Below are 21,789 nucleotides of genomic sequence, written 5' to 3'. Positions count from 1 at the left end.
AAAAAATATTAGTTTTATTGAAAATTTTCTTTAAAGCACCTCACTCAAAGTATACTCATAACCATTCAATAACAAATTACAGTTGACTTTGAAGTGAAGACTGCACTGGAAATATTCAAGTGCAGCCGTTATACAAAGAAAAAGAAAAACCAAGAAGCACTACTTTTCAGTATGTTTGTTCTCAAAGCAATCTTCTTTTTCTTGTATAAGTTTTTTATTCATAAAAATTAAAAACTTAGAAAGCTTGTAATCATCACACTTTATTCAACCAACTGCATCCCATAAGTGTTTTTTTTTCCTTGCATAAGATTTATATGATAATGTAGACACAAGGAAATTTTGTCATTTACATATGCAATGTTAATGAAATTGATGTAACAAGAAGATGCAAGTGTTGAAGTTAAAAGGTTAAGAAGCAGAGAAAGCAGAAAGAGATCGTTTAGGATGAACTTGTTCTGACACAATATGATGAAGCTTCACCATTTTGGCAGCAAATAAAACTTTTATTTTTATTTGAAGTATTTCCTAGGTTGGAATTCTCACACATCATGATGCAATATTTCAAGCCTTTGTCTACATTAGACACGTTCAACTCCCGAAGCAGTTTCGCAACATCGATTCACAATCACGACAGAGACAATATTAATAATGCCAATGTCAAATGAAGGAAGAAAAAATATCATTCTCATCCCTCGAAGATGTGAATTTGGTTTCAGAAAAAAATTGTTTTTTATTCCATTTTTTAACATGCAAGAGAACGTTTCCTAATATTTAAAGATCAGCTCGATGTTAAATTACATTTTGTGAGATTAATTTGATGCTGAATTATAAAAATTGAAGACTTTTTTATGCTATCTTTTGCATTTAAGATTTTTTTTTTTTTAATTTTGATGAACTATAGATTATATCTGTTACACGCTGTCTGTGAATGAAAAATGATCATTTAAAAAGAAAAAAGAAAAAAAAAAATGAACCTCGCTTTGTGTGATCTCTGAGGTGCGCAGGTATTGACACGTAGGCGAACGGTGATCTAAACACGTGATTCGTTTGTATTTCGACACACATATGAAAGAGTTGAAATGACGTGCGTTTCTTTAAACACGTAGAAGCTGTTGTTGCATCTCAGTTTATTTCTAGAAAGACATGCGTACAATGCATTTAGACACGTGACCAAAACACCTTATTATTTTAATTACCATTTTCCTCGCATTTGTCCTTATTACAGACAAAATATCTCTGCTCAGGTCAGATCAGGATAATCTTCTTTTTTATTCAAATAAATAAATAAACTGATTTCTTTATTTTCTTCAGTTTTTTATTTTAACAACCAGCCTGAGTTGCAGAAAAAATTATTAACAAATTTGTTTCATTGGTAAAAATCTTTCAAATACTAACAAAGTTACTGTAGTATTAATTTATATAAGTGAATGAATAATTATGATTTTCTTATATTAAATATGTTTATGTTAATATAATATAATATAATAATGATATATTGTAATAAAATATTTAAATGAGATTTGAATTTATCTTTAAATAATTTTTTATATAAATTAACAAGTTTAATAATTAAAACAACAAAGAATATGAAAAAATATTACTAGCGAAAATACACATACACGTTTTATTCGCATTTTTCATTTTTACTCAATTTTTAATTTAATATACATATAGAAATAATTTTAGATGAGTAAAAAATGAAAAGAAAAAATAAAATGCTAAAAATAATTAAAAATTAAAGTTATTTTATTTGATAGGTAAGATTTGGTGTAGAAATGTGTGAATGTATGTTTTCTCTTTCTTAGTGTTGTTGCCTTAAAATAAAAATTAAGAAAAAAGTGGGAGAGTCATATAAAAATTGTACATTAATATTATTTTAAAAAATAATTTTATTTTTTAAATAACTCATCTGAAATGACAAAATATTTCATTGTATTAATAAAATGAAATATATTAAATACGGTAGAATTAGAAGAAAATTGTGTATACCAAAAACCGGTTGTAATGAAAAATCTTCTTTATATAGATTTAAATCAATTAATTCCAAAAGATTTTTCTATAATCTAGTCTATTTTAACCCTTACTTATGACACTAACTAAAAAATTAACAAATATTAGAACGCATTAAAAAATCATAAAAGAATATATATTTATCTTCACGCCAATGAAAAATATGTCTATCTTTTCATTAGTTCTCTAAATAAAAGTTAGCATTTATTATACCTTTTTATAAGCATTTATGAATATACGTGTATCTTCGTTTTAAGATGCAAAATGACTGATTTTTAAAGTTAACAACTACATATTAATGATAATCATTTAATAAATGAGAAATATTAATGAAATTAGTCTCAAATACCCTTTTCCTTAATAGTAATATAAGATGTAAATGAGACGTTTGTTGAAGTGGTTGTTGTAAATGTGAGTTTTTTTATTCATTATAAAATTAAACAACAAATATAATTATAGATCTCTTAACTTTTTATGTTAAGAAACAAGTGAATATACTTAATGTACTAGGTGAATAGTTCATTCAATTAAACAATCTTTCGTCCTTAGCTATTCAAACGATATGGTATAGTAAGAGGTTTTATTATGGGTAGATAATATTCTAATTATTTGATTTGAAATATTTGTGTGAAGAGGAGGGATACTTTATATATTTTTTGAAGCCTAAAGTTTCATTATAATATATACATAGTTATTGGAGTTGACTTTGAAATAAAAAGAGTAAATACACATATTCAAATCATTATTTATCTCGATTATAATTATTGATGAGGGTGATACATACCAAGCAATAAAAAATATAGCACCAACATCCACGAATAGTAATAATGGCTATGACAAAGTTTTAATTTTGTGATGTGAGTCTATTTTAGGAGAATGTTAGGATCATTGGGTCCATCACAATATATTGTTAAAAATAAAAGTTGTATCTAAACAATTAAAAAAGTAAAGTAAATAAATATTTTATTAATAATCTATTTATCATAAAACTAAATAGTATTAATTTTTAATTCCTTCTTAATGATTTTACTTTATTTATCGTATTTTTTTTACACACCAACCTCAATCTCTCATTGCATTTTCCGAATATTATATTCTCACCGTCAAATAATATTGGATAACAATCCCCCCACAGCTGGAGAGCACAACGTTTAAGATTCGAGTTTAATACAAAAGTTTTCCAGTTCTTCAGATGAAAAAAAAAAGAGTCTCTTCAGTGTAATACACAATTAATATTAAAAATTAAGGAAAAATTCATTTATTCATTAATATAAAAAAGAATTACAGTATTATCTGATAAAAAAATTGTAATGTATGTTAAATTTGGCTTCCATAAAAATTTGTCTTAAAATTACATATATTTTTAAGTAAACCCACAAATTAATAATCAAAAGTACACGACATAAGAACTTGCAAGGTTGTGTTAATAATGCAATTGAGAGACCAAAATTAATCATGCATCAACATTGACAACACACTTCATAATTAAACTAAGACTGTTTCTTCCTGCAACTCCATACTTTCTTCTCTCACCTCCATAAATTTTCGAAATTCCAAAAATGCCCCTTCCGGATTACATAATTCGGAAGTCATTTTTCAAACTTGTAATTAGTTTCTAGATTACATAATCCGGAAGTCTATTTTCAGATGCATGATCACTTTCTGGATTACATCCGGAAGTCTTATTTAGCTTCTGGATTATGTAATCCGGAAGTCTTTTTTCAAATGAGTTTCTGGATTAAATAATCCGAAAACTATTGTATGGGGTGACACAAGAAGGATAAAAGTGTATTTTCATGTTGTGTATGGAGGTGGCAGAAGAAGATATGGAGGTGCAGGAAGAAACAGTCTTAAACTAATGGCTTATGCGAAAGGTTAGAAACAGTGGACAAAGCCCTTAAGATTGCTTTTCCGGGCCTCTATTTTTACATAAATGGTGTTTTGTCTTCCTGCACCTTTATAGTTTCTCCTCACACCCATAAGTTAGGTAAAAAGACTATTTCCTTCTTTAAAAGATATTTTTTTTAAACTATATATTTGAATCTATAAATACTTTCTACATTCTATAACTATGAAAACTCGGATACTTCTCTTAAATGACGTGTCGGTATCGGATACACATATCGGACACCGACACTTGTAGGACACGTATTCATGAAATGTTCAATTAAAAAAATATTTGTTGGATTTCTGAAAATTCTAGCACGGTTCTAACATAATTTTAAAATGAAAAAATACATTAATTTTCTAAAAACTCAAATTTATTGTATATATAAAAGTAAAAAACAAATACTTTTGAACCAGTTATGAAAAACATATTTCTACTAAAAAAAATCTGGAACATACTTGTGTACATAAGTCTTTATTGACAATTTATATAATTCATAATTATATAATATATAGATATGTGTCCTCGTATCCTACATTTTAGAGATTATATGTATCTTCGTATTCGTATTCGTGTCGTATCACTGTCCGTGTTTGTGCTACATAATTCTATAATTTATAATAGTTTTTTTTAAAATTTTCCTCCTGTAGAATTTAGAAAATATTTTTAGATTCTTAAATATCTTTTAAATTTTATAACTCAAAATATTTTTTCTTAAAAAAGATATTTTGGATTACAAAATTCAAAAAAGGTATTTCCATATTTAAAAAACCTTATGGATTATATTTTTTTAAGAAACTTATTCGTGATTATAAATTCTGAAAGGTATTTGGATCAGAAAATACCTTACGAATCCTGTATTCTGGAGTTTTTCTGGATTCATTTTAAAATAAAAAGATATCAATGGTATTTTTTATATTGTAAAAAGTATGGAGTTCTAGAAGAATCTATTGAGGTGCATGAAGAAACAACCACCCTCACATGTTTTGAAATTGAATCTCCATAAAATTGAAAATTATAATTTTACATTTTTAAAAATAAATCATTAGCTGTGGACATTCAATGTGTTTTTGTTGGAGTTTTTGGATACTTTGGGAAGATGTTGCCAGTGCTTGGAGGTTTTTAGTGGTGACTAGTCCTACTCCGCTGTGGTTGGTGAAATGACTTTGGTGAGTGTTTATTTTTGTTTTTGAAATTTTATTTATGTAGTTTTTGGATTCTACATTCTAATATTTTAAAAATTAAATTTATATCTCAAAATATACACTATAAAAAAAATATTTTAAAATATATAATTCAAAATACAAAATATATATTAAGAATGTATAATCTAAAATATATATTTTATATTCTATTTTAAAATGTATATATTTCTATTCCAAAATGTACAGATAAATTTGTATTCTATAATGTATATTTCAAAATACAAAAATACAATCCAGAATAGAAATATACATTTCAAAATACAAAACAAATATTTCAAAATAAAAAATCTAAAATGCATTAATATGCAATTGTACATTCCAAATTACATTCTTATAAATATGAAGCATGGGCAGTTTAGTCATTCACCACCTCCATGGGGTGCAACTTCAAAATAATAGGGGTGCAAAGTGTAACGGCCATAGTGTTTTGAGGAAATTGGTGTCTTTGGATATGGAAGATTAATCCTCCTGTTTCTTCCTCCACCTCCATAAATTCTTCTATCACCCCTACACAACATGAAAATACATTTTTATCACATTTTTATCCTTCTTATGCTACCCCAATAGAGTAACTTTCGGATTATGTAATCCGGACACACATTTGAGAAAAAGATTTCCAGATTATATAATCCAGAAACTAATCATGCATCTGAAAAAAGATTTTCGATTATATAATCCAGAAGCTAATTACAATTTTAAATAAAAACTTCCAGATTACGTAATCCAGAATATTAAAGAGGAATATTTTTGAAAATATGAAAATGTATGAAGGTAAGAGAAGAATATAAGGAAGTGCAGGAAGAAACAGCCTAATCCTCACCATCATATTATTGAATCAAATGATTTACAGAAAGAGAAGTTGAGTGGAACAATGGCACTGCATGGATTATTGTGCATCATTAAACAAATATTGATACTCACACCAAAATAATAAGAATGTAGCTAAAATAAAATTAAAAATTCATACAATAATAACCACCCAAACGGAAATTTAATCCAGCCACGCGCCTTTTCGTACTCTCTTAAGATATTAATATATAACAAAATGCTGATACTTACAAACCTGGAGAAAAGATAATATCATAGACTATTAGTCTTCAATCTTCCTTCTAATATTCACATACATGTAACCAGAAGAAGCCTAAGCATTTTACGTCAAATATTAAAAGAAAAAAGTAATACACACACACACACACACACACACACATATATATATATATATATATATATATATATATCCTTCAGCTCACCTTAATGGATTAAAAATCATCTAAATTTAGAGAATTGTGATAATTATTCTTGTCTGTTCAAACTTGTAATGGATAGAAAATAACTTAAATTAGTAGAAATTAAGGCAGTTGAAATTAGGCCATAAATGAAACCAACTAAATGCCTCAGACAGGAAGGATCATCTCAATCCGGTACCGGTTGCATTTTTTAACATTGGTAAGCATGGTTTACTCATGTTCACACAAGTGCACCAAGACCAAAAAGATCAAGATCGCTTGGCAGCAAACAATTTATAGATGAAAAGGTATTCAAAAAATTTACACCTATGATAAGACCATTAACAAATCCAATATGTGACATGAAGGTAAACGTGTTTCATTTCCCAATTGACTCTCCATCAACTTTTGAGAAAATCCTTTAAGGAAAATGGCGGAGGCCCATCCTGCAAAGATAATGAAAGAATCAGCTTGAACACCAATTGTGCATACTATAGTAGCTACATCTCCCTTTTACTGGTCCAAGATGAGCTGAGCATTCAAGGTTTTCCAGGTCAGACAGAACTTCGCATCAAATCTTAAATTTCATAAGCTATACCCATTACCTTGCCAGGTTCTTGACTTAAGCATTGTCTAACAACTGTAGTCTGCTGTATTAGCCTCTCCATTGCTGTGTATCTGGGAAGATTCAAGTGTGCTGCCAATTACCCACCATCACAGAAAAAATCACATTAAACATGGATAGAAAAAAGCACCATGATTTGCCACAAAATATATTAAAGAAAGATGCAGATAACATGTTAACCAACCAAGAATAGCTCGATTCAAACTATCTGCAACCTGTTGCCGATACTCTAAGCTAAGGAGATGAAACATTGGGGATTTCTCTGGCTCCTTATAAGCAAGAAGGGCCATAAAGTCCTGCAACAACAGTAGCATAGCAAAAATTCAATCTTAAGCACACGCGTACATCACACAAAAACTATGCGAAATTCAAAACATACTTCAAGTTTTTCCATATATTTGGGCTCCTTTCCAAAAGGGCCCAACTTGGTCTGAGCAAACTCCAAAGCTTCTGTGCTGGCAATAAAATGAAATTATATGAAAGTGGGAAGTCTACGGATTCTTTTAGAGACAAAATTAAATTCTGCTTACCATTTCCTTGAGCAGACGAGCTCAACAAAATGAAGGCTTAGTAGATCAAACTGCAAATCCTTATTCTTCTCTAAAATATCCTGTGCTAGCTGCTCAGTAAGCTCAATAGCCTTGAGTGCATTTCCCTCAAGTGCAAAGTGAAAGATTCCTAAAGAAAAGTGAAATTTATCATCATGAAATGTTTTCATTACTAATAATAAGATCCAATATAAAGCCAAATTATCTTCATAGGAGTGTGGAGGATTTCCCAGCACCCTTTGTGGCACAATAAGATATCTTAAAATGTCAAGAGAAGCCCGGTAGAGATATCTTAACATAGTAAAAAAGATCTGCTAGAAAAAAAGTAGGCTTAAATATGTTTTTAGTCTCTAAACTTTAGGATAAATGTCATTTTAATCCTCCAAACTTACAGAAGTTCTTTTAGACCCTCAACTTTTCAAAAATATAGTTGTATCCCTAAATACTAAATTTGAAGGGCATAAAATGTTTGTTTAAAGTTGTTTTTTAGTCCCTCTAATTTAGTGTTAGGGACTAAAACCACATTTTTCTAAATTTGAGAGACTAAAACTAACTTTTTCAAATTTAAGGGACCAAAACCAGATTCACTCCAAGTTTCAGGAACTAACACCACAACTAAACAAAAACAGTCTAATCACAATTCAAATACAAAAGTCGGGTCATTTCAATTTCAAATAAAAGAACCACAGATGTTTCAAGTAGTATTAACGCGAACAACAGTTCAGCATCCCTCGAGTTGGGGTTGACAACGTGAATTTTATATTTGAAAAGTTCTCAAGAGCTGTTATGAATGAACTTAGTGTATAATTTCTAGGCTAAGCAAGCAAATAAAATATAACCAGAAAACACCAAAAAGTCTTGAATTAGCTTTGTACACCAAAAATAACCATAAACCTACTTTTCCTTTTGTCCATGTCCTCTAAATAATCTGATGGCTGCTTTGTCCCAGTGCTAGTAATGAATGATTCCACCGATTCTTTGTAGCAATTGTGTATAAGATATGACAGTACAATACTGTGGATGTCATTATCATTTATAGCCTGTAAATTCAAGTAACCAAGAAAAAATTATGGATTAATTACAGCAAGAGAATCAATGGAACCAGAAAATCAACAATTCAAAAATAGAAAACCAACAAAGCATACTACAAGGATTCAATCTCAGCTCAACTCTATTTCTTTGGTAGATAAAAATTAGGAGGAGGGGATGACGCCCAATCCAAGACAAACTCAAAGACCACTTAGAGAGAAACTTAATTTTACTTCATCCCAGAGAAATGAATGACAAGTTCATATGCACACTGAAATACAAAACCATCTCTTATCCACTCAACTAACCTCCCAGGGATTTAATTACATTCTCTTTCAAACATAAATTTGAGGGCAAAAATTTTAATCATCGGAACCAAAACGCATAATTGTAGCGAAGCGATTCATGTGAGAGCAACATCGAGTACACAGGACAGGAGAAATATTCTATTTCATGTTTCCAATCCCTCTTATGTTCAATTTTTTGCCATGAGAAATTAGGGTTGGGAATATCTTTCAGGAAATAATTAATCGAAGTTTTTCCCTAAGACTAAGAAATCATTTATCGCGAAAGCAACATATTATTAATATCCACAGGCCAACTACTCACAAGGGTCTCCATTTTAGTCGATACCTCAATAAACAACTACGTGTTCTACAGGGAAATAGGACTCAACAAAATTTTGTTAGAAAAAACAACGAAGCGTTAAATGAGCACAGATGCGAATAGTGGCCCGAGAAGGGATCGGGATATGAGAAATTGACAACACAGTCCCAGAAAATAAAGTCATAAAAGAAGAGAGTGAAGTAGTAGCAATAGCGCACGGAAAGGGAAAAAGAAACATACAACGTTTTCGTATTGACGAGGATCGAGGTCCATGGTTCGGTAGACAACAACGTGAGAACCAAACAGTGAAAGAAGGCGCCGGTTACGACACGACTGCGTTGCGGTGGCTACTAAACGATCCGATTCCAATTCAAACCGTTCGTGTTCGTGATGATAGCACTGCGTAGTGGGTGTGTGTTTTCTCAGATCAAACACGTGAGTGATTCTCAACTCGTGATGAGTCTGCCTGGTGCACGTGAGCGAGCGACCCACTGAACCCAAATCAACCAATTACGATTCTCTTTCCCAAAAAATCTGTTTCTTTGTTTTTATTCTCCCAACTAACCCTAGTATGACGCTATACTTTTATACATTTAAATAAGTTTTAGATTGTATAATCCATGTTTTAAGAAGTTAATGTTTTACAAGGTTTATTTTTAGACTCAAGAACCATGACCGTTAGCACTATAGGCATGTGGTAGGTGAAACAGGCTTCATGAGATTCATCTATGTTAATAACAACTGAGAGGTCATAAGTGTGGACTCCTAGATTTACCAAAATATAATATTATTATAACTTACATTTTAATAAATAGTTAATATCTGAACAAATTCTTGAAAGGTGTATAGTATTTATATTATTAGGCACACACATCAATGTAAGGGGTGAAATAAAATCTCTCATTTTTTTATAATATTTTATTTTTATTAATAGATCTCAATTTAATGGAATGAATAAATAAAAAAATGAAAAAGAAATATCAATTTGATAAAGAGAAATAAAAAGCGGACTGGGAACTCATGATAAAATCATTGAAATATGACAAAATTTCACAAATAAGGCAAGAGAGTATTTGAGTGTAAAAATTTCTCAAAACTTTTTCGTGAGAACTTTTTGGTGAAATTCTATGTAAGAATCTAAAAAAAATTGGGACAAAACGCGACAAATTTTAGGTCAAACAGTTGAGTATTCAGTTTGAAAAAAAATCAAACAATTTCACACACATAAACGAACATTTCCCTCAGCTCGGCAATGATGAATAAAAAATTTATTGCAAATCTTGTGGAAGAAATTTGAGTCTCAAATCTCAGCCACAACTCAATACACACAATAAGAAATGTCTAGTAAAAAATTTAGATCAAAATACCTCATGAATAAGGCATAATAAGTGACGGAAGAGGCCCAAGCACAAGCCCACACGCAAGCCCACCAAATGGTAGATTTTGGCCAACCCTAGAGTTATGGCCAAGAGGATCCAAGAAGACGTTATTTTACATGTTCAAATGTCATAAACTCTAGTGTAGAGTAGACTTTAATTTTTTGTCAAAATTAGCATAGGAACTTTATTTGTAATTTTTCTTAGAATTAATTTTGGCACCTAAAACACCAACCTAGGTAAACTTAGAGTTTCTAAAAAAACCTCTAAATTTACCAAGGCCGGTCTAGAAAGCACATGGAGGGGGTGAGCATACAAACTAGACACACCCATCTCCATGTGCTCATTTAGGCTCCATTTTTGGGAGGGAATTCATTTGAATTTCCCTCCACTTTCTTTTGAATTTCCAGCCCTCTAAACACTATAAATTGAGGTGCTTGGCTCTCATTTTGTAAGATTAATTTGAGTAATGAAATGCTGCTAAAATGTGTCATTCTTACTCTCTTGCCTAAAATCTCTTAAGATTTAGGTCTCTAATCTTCAAACCTTTCACCTACAAAGAGAGTTGGCCGAACCTCTCTCACTCTCCTACTCTTCATGCACCTCCAAGGCTACCATAACTCTTAGGAGAGCCTTGTTCCACCTCAATCTGTGAATGCTTCCACCAAAACCACCACAAAAACCGCAAGGAGAAGAGCTCAAAGTCATCAATAAGTCCTAGACCGACTAAAAAAATTTCACCATACTTTCTAAAATTTTATTCTGTGTCCATATTACGTTGAAAAATTCCGAAAAAATTTACACAAGTACTTTCATATGTTTTTTTACACTCAGTTAAGAAGACACGTCAAAAAACAAAACACAAAAAAAAATATAGGGAAGAAAGTGAAGACGTTTTCTTGTCGGATTTTTTTTTTCCAGTTCTCTCTGCTCTCAGTCTAAGACTTATTACGCCTTATTCCCTTGGTGTTTTGATTTGAAATTTTTACCAGACACTCTTTATTGTGTGTATTGAGTTGTGGCTGAGATTTGAACCTCAAATTCATCCACAAGATTTGCAATACATTTTTATGCATCAATGTCAGGATTGGAAGGAAGGTTCGTTTCTGTGTGTGAAACTGTTTGATTTTGTTTCTAATTGAATACTCATTCGTTTGATCTGAAATTTATCGCGTTTTGTCCCAAATTTTGTGGGGATTCTTACATGGAATTTTAACAAAAAGTTGTTTTGAGGAAAAAATTTCAAAAATTTTGTGCATCTCTAAGGCTTTCCTCTTTCCAAACTCTCTAAATTTGGCCTTACTTTCTCAATTTTATTCTAGGTCCATATTACATTGAAAAATTCTAAAACAATTCACACAAGTACTTTCATATGTTGTTTTCACATAGTTAAGGAATCACGTCCGAAAATAAAACAAAAAAAAAGATATAGGAAAGAAAATCCAGGACGTTTTATTTTCGGAAAAACAAGTTTTCCAGTTTTGTTTGTTGTCGGTCTTGGACTTATTAAGCCTTATTCATTGGGTGTTTTAAATATGAAGTTTTTACCAAACATTCCTTATTGTTTGTTTTGTGATGTGACTGAGATTTGAGTCTCAAATTCGTGCCACAAAATTTGCAATAAATTTTTTATTCATCATTGTCAGGGATGGAAGGGAGATTTGTTTCCATGTGTGAAACTGTTTGATATTTTTTCTAACTGAATACTCATCCGTTTGACTTGAAATTTATCGTATTTTGTCCCAAATGTTGTTGGGATTCTTACATAGAATTTCAAGAAAAAATTGTTTTGGAAAAAAAATTCAAAAATTTGGCGCACTCAAAGGCTTTCTTTCTTCCAAATTCGTGAACTTTCGTCATACTTTCTACAATTTTATTATGGGTCCATATCACATTAAAAAAATCCGAAAAAATTCACAAAGTACTTTCATTATATGTTGTTTGCATGCACTTAAAGAGGCATCTCCAAAAACAAAACACAAAAAAAGATATAGGGAAGAAAAATCAAGACATTTTGTTTTCGAAAAAACAAGTTTTTTAGTTTTATTTGCTCTCGGTCTGGAACTTATGCCTTATTCCCTGAGTGTTGATCTAAAATGTTTACCGAACATTCTTTATTGTGTGTATTGAGTTGTGGCTAAAATTTGAGCCCCAAATTCGTCCTACAAGATTTGCACTAAATATTTTTTATTCATCCGAGCTGGAAGGAAGATTTGTTTCTCTGTGTAAAATTATTTGATTTTTTTTTTCAAACATAATATTCATCTGTTTGACATAAAATTTATCACGTTTTGTCACAAATTCTATTAATATTCTTACATATCATTTACCCTTCTTAATCCATCTCACACCACTTAACAATTTTCCTACAACTCATTTACTAGTTTAACTCATTATTCCAACATTAATGTCAAACCAATATTTCAACTTTGAGGACAAAGTTGAAATACGACGAAAAATATTGTTGTTGTGGTTAGTATACATAAGGCTCAAATCAAACATTTAAATGGTTAAAAGTATGTTATGAATTAATTTGATTTTCTTTATAAGTCTAAAGAGACTCATTAATGCAGTCTTGCCCCGAGTAATGAAGAATTTTGTTTTTATTTCTATTTTTGAAATTTTGCATATACTTGTTGTTTTTTAGAGTATATGTAATCGTCAACTAACACAATGATTTTCACGAACACTACTATTTATGTATAACAATGGAGAATCCTCCTTTATTCTAACTTAACTTAATTCATAATAAAACTATCAAAATTTTAAATATAAAAAATACTAAATACGCAAACACATTTTTCTATGATCCGAAATTATCGATAGAATTATTAAATATAAGTGTTTTATATAACATAATAAGAAAAATAGGTAATAGAAAGTTATTAGAACATGAGTATACAAAAAAGTATAATTTAAAAGTTATATTGAAAAAAATACAATTCCATCGTTTTAAAGATTATTTTTCACTCTCGATATGCATTATATTTTTTTCATATTTTTTTCTTTCCTCACCACTCAACCTAAAAGGACCTATAGTACCAATTCAAAATATAAACAGTCATATTCAACTATGGTTTATTTCATAATGTGTGTTTATAAATGACATTAGATGCAAACTCGTTAATTTCACCCATGATCCATAAATCAACTCCGATCCAATTTTAAATTAAGTTATTTTTGATGACACACCCAATGAATTTGTTGAAAAAAACTCTAGCTCTTGAAGTCTTCGCATAAAGTGGATTATGGTTAGTAAGGGTGGACAAAAAATCCAAATTACAAAATCCAATCCATAATTATCCAAATTCATATTAGTTTTGATCCATTTAAATGGATTTATTTCAAATCCAAATCTATATTTTTGGATTTTAAATCCAATCCAATTAATTGGATATGGATTGGATACATTTTTGGATTATCTAAATTGTATTTTGGGTTAGATTTTGAATTGGCCCGATCCAGGTTGAGCAAAGACAATTCAAGCGCAGGTTGAGCAAAGTTGACCCAAGTCCACGTCGAGCCGAGCGGGCTCGGGCCGATGTCAACCCGAGCGGACTCGGACTGATGTCGAGCCAAGCGGGTCCAAGCTAATGTCGAGCCGAGGGGGTCAGAGCCGATATCTAGTCATTCGAGCTTGGGCCAATGTTGAGTTGTGCGAGCCCAGACCGATGTCTAGTCGTGCGGGCTCAACCCGATTATGATTCGTTTAGGTCCGGGCCGGTGTCGAGCCGAGCGAATCCAAATCGATGTCGAAGCGAGCGGCTTTGGTCGATGTCGAGGCGAGCGGGCCCGGGTCGATTTTGAGGCGAGCGGGCCCGGGCCGATTTCGAGCAAACTGAGCCCGGGCTGCTTTCGAGTCGAGCAGGTCGGGGCCAATGTCGAGTTGAGCGGGCCCGGGCCGATGTCGAGTCGAGCGGGCTCGGGCCGATGTCGAGTCGTTCGGGCCCAGGCCGATGTCGAGTCGAGCGAACCCAAATCGATGTCGAAGCGAGCGGGCCCGATCGATGTCGAGACGATTGAGCCTGAACCGATGTCGAGGCGAGCGGGCTCGGGCCACTATCGGGTTGACCGGGCCAGGGCCGATTTTGAGCTGACCGGGCCCGAGTCGAGCAGGCTCAAGCTGATGTCGAGCCAAACGGGCCCGAGCCGATGTCGACGGGCCGGGGCCGATGTCGAGTCGTCCGGGTCGGGGCCGATGTTGAGTTGTCCAGGCCCAAGCCGATGTCGAGTCGTCCGGCCCGGACCGATGTTGAGTCGTCTGGGTCGGGGCCGATGTAGAGCCGAGTTGGTCTGCGTCCAGGTTGAGTCGGCTTAGGCCTAGTTCAAGCCAAGTTAGTCTCTGTCTATATCAAAATGGATTTAATGTAATTGACAAAGTAGATTTAATATAATTAACAAAGTGGATTTAATTTTAAATGGATTTTAAAAAAATCCAAATATATTTGATCTAGTTGAAGTGGATATGGATTTTAAATCCAATCCATTTATTTGAATTTGGATTGGATCTAGATTGGAAAATCCAATTCAAGCCCACCCATAATGGTTAGGTAACCTCTACAACACTAAAATAAAATTATAGTAAAAAAAAATTGAAAAATAAAAAAGCAAAGCACAATTATCATTTCTTTTTCAAAATACAAAATATTTATTTATTATTTTTTTCTTCAATTTTGCTTATTTTGTGAGCTTATTAAAATAATTACTTATAAAATGCGAAAAAAATACATTTTTTAAACTAAATTATAATGTTCTGTTTTATATCTATAAGTTTATACGATTAATTTTATGTATATTTTCTATAAACTCTTACATACAATCTTTACATAAAATTTATTTCTTTCATTATAAACATATCTTACACAAACTAGAAAATATTAATTTACGGAGTTCTAAAGTGTAAAGTGAATAATATAGTGATTGATTTTAATTACTTCATAATTTGAAGTCGGCAGTTAGTGATTGAAGAACGAAATTAAATACCTACAAAAATTATTGTCCATGATTTTTTAAAGTGTTGGGTGATAATCTTATCCAATTTTATCTTTTATTTTATATAAATAGCTGAGCATATAATAATTAATTTACTCTAAAGTGTAAAGTGAATAATGTAGTGATTGATTTTAATTACTTCATAATTTGAAGTCTACACTTAGTGTTTGAAGAACGAATAACTATTCTCCAGTTACAAAAAATATTGTCCATGATTTTTTCAAGTGTTGGGTGATAATCTTATCCAATTTAAGTAAAATCGAGTTCGTAGAGAATGTGTTATTGGCGAAAAAAAAAATAGTGTTCAGTCCACACACGCTGCAAAAATATATACACAGTGCCTTTAAAACAAATTTTATGCGCAGGTAGACTTTGGTAGTTAAATTTTGAGACAAAGATGTTTGTTTGTTTATTTTTGAAATAAAATATAGTTAATTATAAGTGGATAGAACACATATTGAGTGTGGGTTTGAAGTTGAGAGTTAGGAGCGTGTGGATCATTGGATGTCCAGAATCGATCCAAAAGTGGCTACCTCAACCTTTCTCCCTCGTACGTTCCTCTTTTCTAGGAATCCCAACTCAACTCAGCGCTGTTAATTCTGGTTTTCTACGAAAGGTCCGATGAAATTGTTCTTCTCTCTCATCATCCTATTCACGCTTTACTTGCCTTTCGCCTCTGCCTCCGACACCTCCGATCTGTTCGAAAGGTGGTGCAAGGAACACGCCAAAACCTATTCTTCCGAGAAAGAGAAACGCTACAGGTTCCATGTGTTCGAGGACAACTATGCCTTTGTCTCCCAACACAACCGCAACGCGAATGATAACAATTCCACCTACACCCTCTCCCTCAACGCTTTCGCCGATCTCACCCACCATGAATTTAAAACCTCACGCCTTGGTTTTTCCCCTTCCTTGCTTCGATTCAAGCGTGTTCAGAATCAACAACCCCGTCACCTTCTACACAATCCTTCTCAGATCGATTGGAGACAGAGCGGCGCTGTTACACCCGTCAAAGACCAAGCAAGCTGCGGTACTCCCTGTTTCTTCTTTATACGCCCTTTTCAAAAATGATCAAATACTCTTACTTCTTAATCGTTTATCATCCCTCATTCATAGTGCGTATAACTAGGGGTAGTAGTACTTAACTCTCACTCCATGAGCTCAATTTTTAAGTTGGATTAGACAGCCGCAAATTTCTTCTTGTAAGTACTTTCTGGAACGAAAAATAAAAAGGAAGTTAAAATTATACACTATAGCAGTAGCTTAGTAGTTGTCGTTGCCTTCATTGGACCGTCTATTATAACCCTTAGTTCTGCAAATATCATATTGGAGATACTTAATCCTTCGCCTAAGAGATTTTACACTAACTAGTTATATGTAATATTTGGGGGAGGAGAGCCATCTCATTATGAAGTTTGGTCAATTTTAAGATGCTTGTGAATGTAAATGTTGGGTGTTTTATGCCAACCATTTGTTGTGAATATGGAATCCTACAAATTTTATGCTTATGGGTGTGGTAGAGATTCTGGCATACTAGGTAAATAGTGTACATAAGTGAGAAACAATCTTCGCTTGATGAATTAGCTTTTGGGAGTATGTTAATCTCAAATCCAAATTCCAAGATTAATATTTATAATTAGTAAGTTATTTCAAAGGAATAATTATTTTTTCCAAACGTTTAATAGGCATTGATAGACTATTGTTAGGTGTTTAGTTCGCCTCCAATTTGACAAACAACTATTCCATGGTCAGCTGGTTTTACGATTTTGCCAATTCGTGGCATAAGACTTTCAGGGAAATCCTGTTTAGTTCAAAAACTTTTGATACGAAAAAGCTACTCATCTCTCTTGTATGCTGTACAAAAAATTCAGTAGTTGATTTTGAATTCATCATTTTTGGTGACATGCTATTTGTTCTTCTTGGACTTTGGTTGTCACTGTGATTTGTACTGGTAGAGAGCTTTCATGATAGAATTCAGTGACAACTTAAGATGTGTTATCTAGGTGCATGTTGGGCGTTCTCGGCTACTGGTGCAATTGAAGGTATAAATAAGATTGTTACTGGGTCTCTTGAAAGCCTTTCTGAACAAGAATTGGTAGATTGTGATACATCCTACAACAGTGGTTGTGAAGGTGGACTAATGGATTATGCGTACCAATTTGTCATTGACAACAAAGGGATTGATACTGAAGATGATTATCCATACCAAGCTCGGCAACGGCCCTGCAATAAGGACAAGGTATTTGCTTCATCCCACTTTCCCTCCAAAATGTTGAATTGTTATGTTTCATCGTCTATCAGAATGCTTGTATACCCAAATTTGTTGGTCCAAGCACCATGGAACATGATTTCTCTGTAAGTAGTTCTTGAGATCAAGTGAAAAGAAAAGAAAGATAAAAAATTGTTAATGAGTCCACCATCAAATTAATCGCTGTTTAATGTGACTTCAGGTATCAATGATAATGAGTCAACCAAGTCTTTCCTTTCTTTCTTCTGTGTTTATTTGTTTTACTGAGATTAGTAAGTTTATTATCTGTTTTCACCCTTTCTTCCTGCATTTAATCTACAGTTAAAAAGGCACATTGTTACAATTGATGATTATGTTGATTTGCCTCCGAACGAGGAAGAGCTACTAAAGGCTGTTGCTTCACAGCCTGTAAGTGTAGGCATATGTGGTAGTGAAAGAGCTTTCCAGTTGTACTCACAGGTTGGTAGTCCAGCGATCAATATTAACACTGACCTATTTGTAATTACTACCACATATGTCTGTATTATCTATCTTAAAATTAACAGTGGCTACAAATTATTGATGTATTAGGGTATCTTCTCCGGACCATGTTCAACTTCTTTGGATCATGCAGTACTGATCGTAGGATATGGTTCGGAAAATGGAGTTGATTATTGGATTGTAAAGAACTCGTGGGGAAAATATTGGGGAATGGAAGGTTACATACACATGATACGGAACACCGGCGATCCCAAAGGGATATGTGGAATCAACACATTAGCTTCATATCCTATCAAGACCAAGCCCAATCCTCCTCCTCCCCCAGCTCCTGTAAGATGTAATCTGTTCACTCACTGTTCAGAAGGAGAAACATGTTGTTGTGCCAAGAGCTTTCTTGGAATATGCTTTTCTTGGAAATGCTGTGGCTTAACTTCTGCTGTGTGTTGCAAAGACAAGCGGCATTGTTGCCCCCGTGATTATCCAATTTGTGATACAGAAAAAAGCCAATGTTTAAAGGTTAGTATGAACTCCTTCTGACCTATGCTCATCACAAGTAAATGATGCCCAAAACTTGGGTGATGAATTTTTTTGACATTTATGTTCCAATAAAATATATTTCAATATGCACGACGTCAAATTTCAATTCAACAATTTTTAGTTCATTGCCATGTTTGCTGCAATTCTTTGCTAAGAAATACTAACACGTTGTATTCATACAAATAAAAGATGTATTAAGAAAATTGTGTCATGAGCATTGGATTTTTAATAAAAACAAATATCCTTAGTGACTTTCTCTATACTTGCAGATTACAAATGGGACGACAACGATCACATCCGGAAATAAAGATATCTCCAACAAGCCAAGAGGTTGGAAATCTAATTGAGGTTTTTCAACCCCATCCATCTGTATGATTCAGTTCTTCTAGTTGCCATCCTATTTGTGTTAATGGGCTATTTTATCAATAGTAGCCTATTAGCGCTCAAAAGGAATCACAAGTTTTGACAAATGGATTATATTCGATATTGTGTAAGGATATTGATTGGATAAGCCAGTAGGGAATGCGTGTACAACCCGAATAGCATATCGTTATACTATAGAGTAAACATGTATGTTTTTGCTACAATCGCTAGCTTCTAAAGTTTTGCATAACTACATTTGGAGTTTGTCCATTTCAAAGTTGTCAGAAGTGCGTGTTTGAGAATGGATCTCGCATGTGATTTTCCTATCAAAATAAATGTTACTAATGCTAACTTGTGTGGCTTTTACATCATGATGCATGCGTTTCACATGTGCTTGAAATTGATTATGAACTGTAACAGATTAAATATATGATCAGAATAAAATCAACTTCGGTTATAAAATTACGTTAAAACTAAAACGTGCCTTTGTTTTCTTTAAAAAATGGAAGAATTATTTTTTTAAGGTCAAAACAAAAGGAGTTAAGAGAGGGAGGTGACAGATATTGACAGAAGAAACCACCCTCAATCCTCCATCAGTGCAAGTTCTGCCAATGTAGATGTTTGTTTTCGTTTGCAGGATAGTGAAAATCGGGTAACCTATTGTATTCATTTGGATTATTCATGCTCTGGTTTCAGTTTGCACAACTCAAACCTCAGCCTTCAGATATAAACTTTGAAACTAATCATTAAACATGTTCAACAAAACTCTAGTTACAAACTAAATTGTTTCAACACCAATAATTGCAAAACTGCAAATCCAAAGAAACAATTAAAGCCAATGAACAGTCACAGCAATTCACATTCACTGAAGAACAAGTTATCAAAAAAACATTACTAAAACATCATCAACACAGAAGAACATCAAATCATGTGGTGTGCATTTTTTTTCTAAAACAGAATATGCTTCTAACTGTCTGCATCAGGTCGCGAAATGAAAAGGATTAAATATTCTATTAGCCAGCAGCACTACTTGTACTGAATCGCGCATATCAGATGGTATCTACTATCTTTATCTACTCAAGCAATATAATAGGTATGACAGTAAAGAACAAAAAAGCAAGCAGACTTTACGCACGAAAACAATTTACAACTATTTTCTCAATATGTTGCCACGAAGTTACACTTAAAAGCAACAATACATTGGGTATAGAGTATAAGTCACCAATCAAGAAGAACTGGAAGAAGAGGGAAAAACATCTTTAACAGCAGAAGCAGCAGTGAGGTAATTGAGAGTGTTCTTCAATGTTTCCTTCTCCCTCGTCAATCTGGCCGCGGTGTCCTCCAATTCAAGCAGGGCTTGTTGCTCCCTTGGCGCGCCCTCGAAGGTGCTCCCAACGAAGAACGAGAACGGCGTTGGAAACAGGTTTCTTCTCAAATCCCCAACCTCCTTCTCCGGTTTCCCTCCCAACCGGTTGGATAACCGGATAACGTCCCTCATGTAGGTCTCCACCTCGGTGGCGAGACCGTCCAGATCAAGGTCGGTGGAGGGAGATGGCCGGTCCTCGAGCCACGTCACCTGCGCGACCAGATACGGTTTCGTACGGACCAAACTGTTCACGCGGAAGCGCTCCTGGCCCTTGCAGATGAGGAAGAAACGGTCATCCACGAGGCTCTCATGCTTGATGACTTCGCCGACGCAACCGACGGCGGCGGTACCGGAGACAGCGTCGGTATAGATGACGCCGAAGCGGAGGTCTGTGTGGAGGAGTGTGTGCATCATGATGCGGTAGCGGAACTCGAAGATCTGCAAGGGGAGGATGGCACCGGGGAAAAGGACCAGAGGGAGAGGGAAGAGAGGAAGCTCAACGACATCATCGGAGTTGGGGGAGTTCGTGTGGTGCTTCTCGGAGAAGGAAGACGCGGAGCAGCGGAGAGTGGAATTAGGCTTCCGGCAGCGGTGGCGGAGAACGGCGAGATTGAGATGGTGCGGAGAGGTTGGGGATTTAGGGTTTAGGGAGAGTGTTATAGGGTTTAAGGAGGGTTTGTGAGGTAAAGAATAAGAAGAAGGAGAAGGGATAAGCTGCGGGAATGCCATTTCTTCCAATGAGAAATTTAGAATAGAATATAAGAGAAGAAAACGCAGAAGTGGAAGTGAATGTACACAAAAGGTTTTGTTGTGTGGTTATTATTGGACCTTCTCTAATTTTATTATTACTCTTTTCTGTTATAAATCTGTTCTGAACTTCACAGTGCTGGAGTTAGATTTTGCTATAGCTGCTCAATGTGAGATTATGTGGATGACATAATAATGAAGATTAAGCAGATGACACAAGATTTCTTTTTGTGGTTCTGTATATTCCACGTGCCATATTAGATCAAGGCAAATCAGGCCCCAGATATTAGATTGGGCCTAATCTAATGCTTCGGCCCACTACTTTAATTTAAAATCTCCTCAACCTTTTAATGAAGGCAGTTTCTTCCTGCACCCGTACATTCGTTTTATACACCCCCACAATGTTATGCAAAGACCAAACTGTCCCTATTATTTTTTAAAAAATCCTAAAATGCATTTGAACTGTATTTATTTTTTTGTATTATGGATTATGGAATCTGAAAAAACTTCAGATTGAAACTTCCGGTAAAATTTCGGATCCAC

At 33.6% G+C, this 21,789-nt stretch overlaps 3 protein-coding genes and 1 long non-coding RNA gene across 5 annotated transcripts; 1 reads left to right on the top strand and 3 right to left on the bottom strand.

Moving 5' to 3' along the window:
* Window positions 1-5,235: 5,235 nt before the first annotated feature.
* LOC137821411 (uncharacterized) lies at window positions 5,236-6,203 on the bottom strand. Its single transcript, XR_011082791.2, has 3 exons — window positions 6,071-6,203; window positions 5,924-5,980; window positions 5,236-5,610 (listed from the first exon to the last, which is right to left on the bottom strand). It is a non-coding gene; the product is annotated as an uncharacterized LOC137821411 (long non-coding RNA).
* Window positions 6,204-6,511: 308 nt separating this feature from the next.
* On the bottom strand, window positions 6,512-9,831 carry LOC137821410 (LisH and RanBPM domains containing protein). Of its 2 annotated transcripts, XM_068625994.1 has the most exons (7): window positions 9,378-9,831; window positions 8,401-8,542; window positions 7,485-7,632; window positions 7,334-7,409; window positions 7,139-7,250; window positions 6,935-7,026; window positions 6,512-6,775 (listed from the first exon to the last, which is right to left on the bottom strand). In XM_068625994.1, exons 1-7 carry the CDS (start codon window positions 9,408-9,410, stop codon window positions 6,731-6,733), a joined length of 648 nt encoding a protein of 215 aa, XP_068482095.1. In that variant the 5' UTR covers window positions 9,411-9,831; the 3' UTR covers window positions 6,512-6,730. The 2 variants fall into 2 exon arrangements, 1 of the variants encoding a protein (XP_068482095.1); XR_016515367.1 differs by lacking the exon at window positions 7,334-7,409 and having other exon boundaries at window positions 9,378-9,695.
* Window positions 9,832-15,783: 5,952 nt separating this feature from the next.
* On the top strand, window positions 15,784-19,357 carry XBCP3 (xylem bark cysteine peptidase 3). Its single transcript, XM_068625563.2, has 5 exons — window positions 15,784-16,535; window positions 17,509-17,744; window positions 18,075-18,212; window positions 18,324-18,749; window positions 19,040-19,357. Exons 1-5 carry the CDS (start codon window positions 16,127-16,129, stop codon window positions 19,115-19,117), a joined length of 1,287 nt encoding a protein of 428 aa, XP_068481664.2. The 5' UTR covers window positions 15,784-16,126; the 3' UTR covers window positions 19,118-19,357.
* A 902-nt stretch (window positions 19,358-20,259) lies between these two features.
* On the bottom strand, window positions 20,260-21,410 carry LOC137821122 (uncharacterized). The gene has a single exon (XM_068625564.1). The coding sequence runs from the start codon at window positions 21,226-21,228 to the stop codon at window positions 20,359-20,361; it is 870 nt and encodes a 289-aa protein (XP_068481665.1). The 5' UTR covers window positions 21,229-21,410; the 3' UTR covers window positions 20,260-20,358.
* Window positions 21,411-21,789: the final 379 nt, after the last annotated feature.

The sequence above is a fragment of the Phaseolus vulgaris genome, chromosome 9 (genome assembly GCF_051622355.1).
Source record: "Phaseolus vulgaris cultivar YP4 chromosome 9, ASM5162235v1, whole genome shotgun sequence".
Lineage (NCBI taxonomy): Eukaryota > Viridiplantae > Streptophyta > Magnoliopsida > Fabales > Fabaceae > Phaseolus > Phaseolus vulgaris.
Note: the sequence above shows the minus strand (reverse complement) of the source record. Positions and strands in the feature narration are given on the sequence as shown.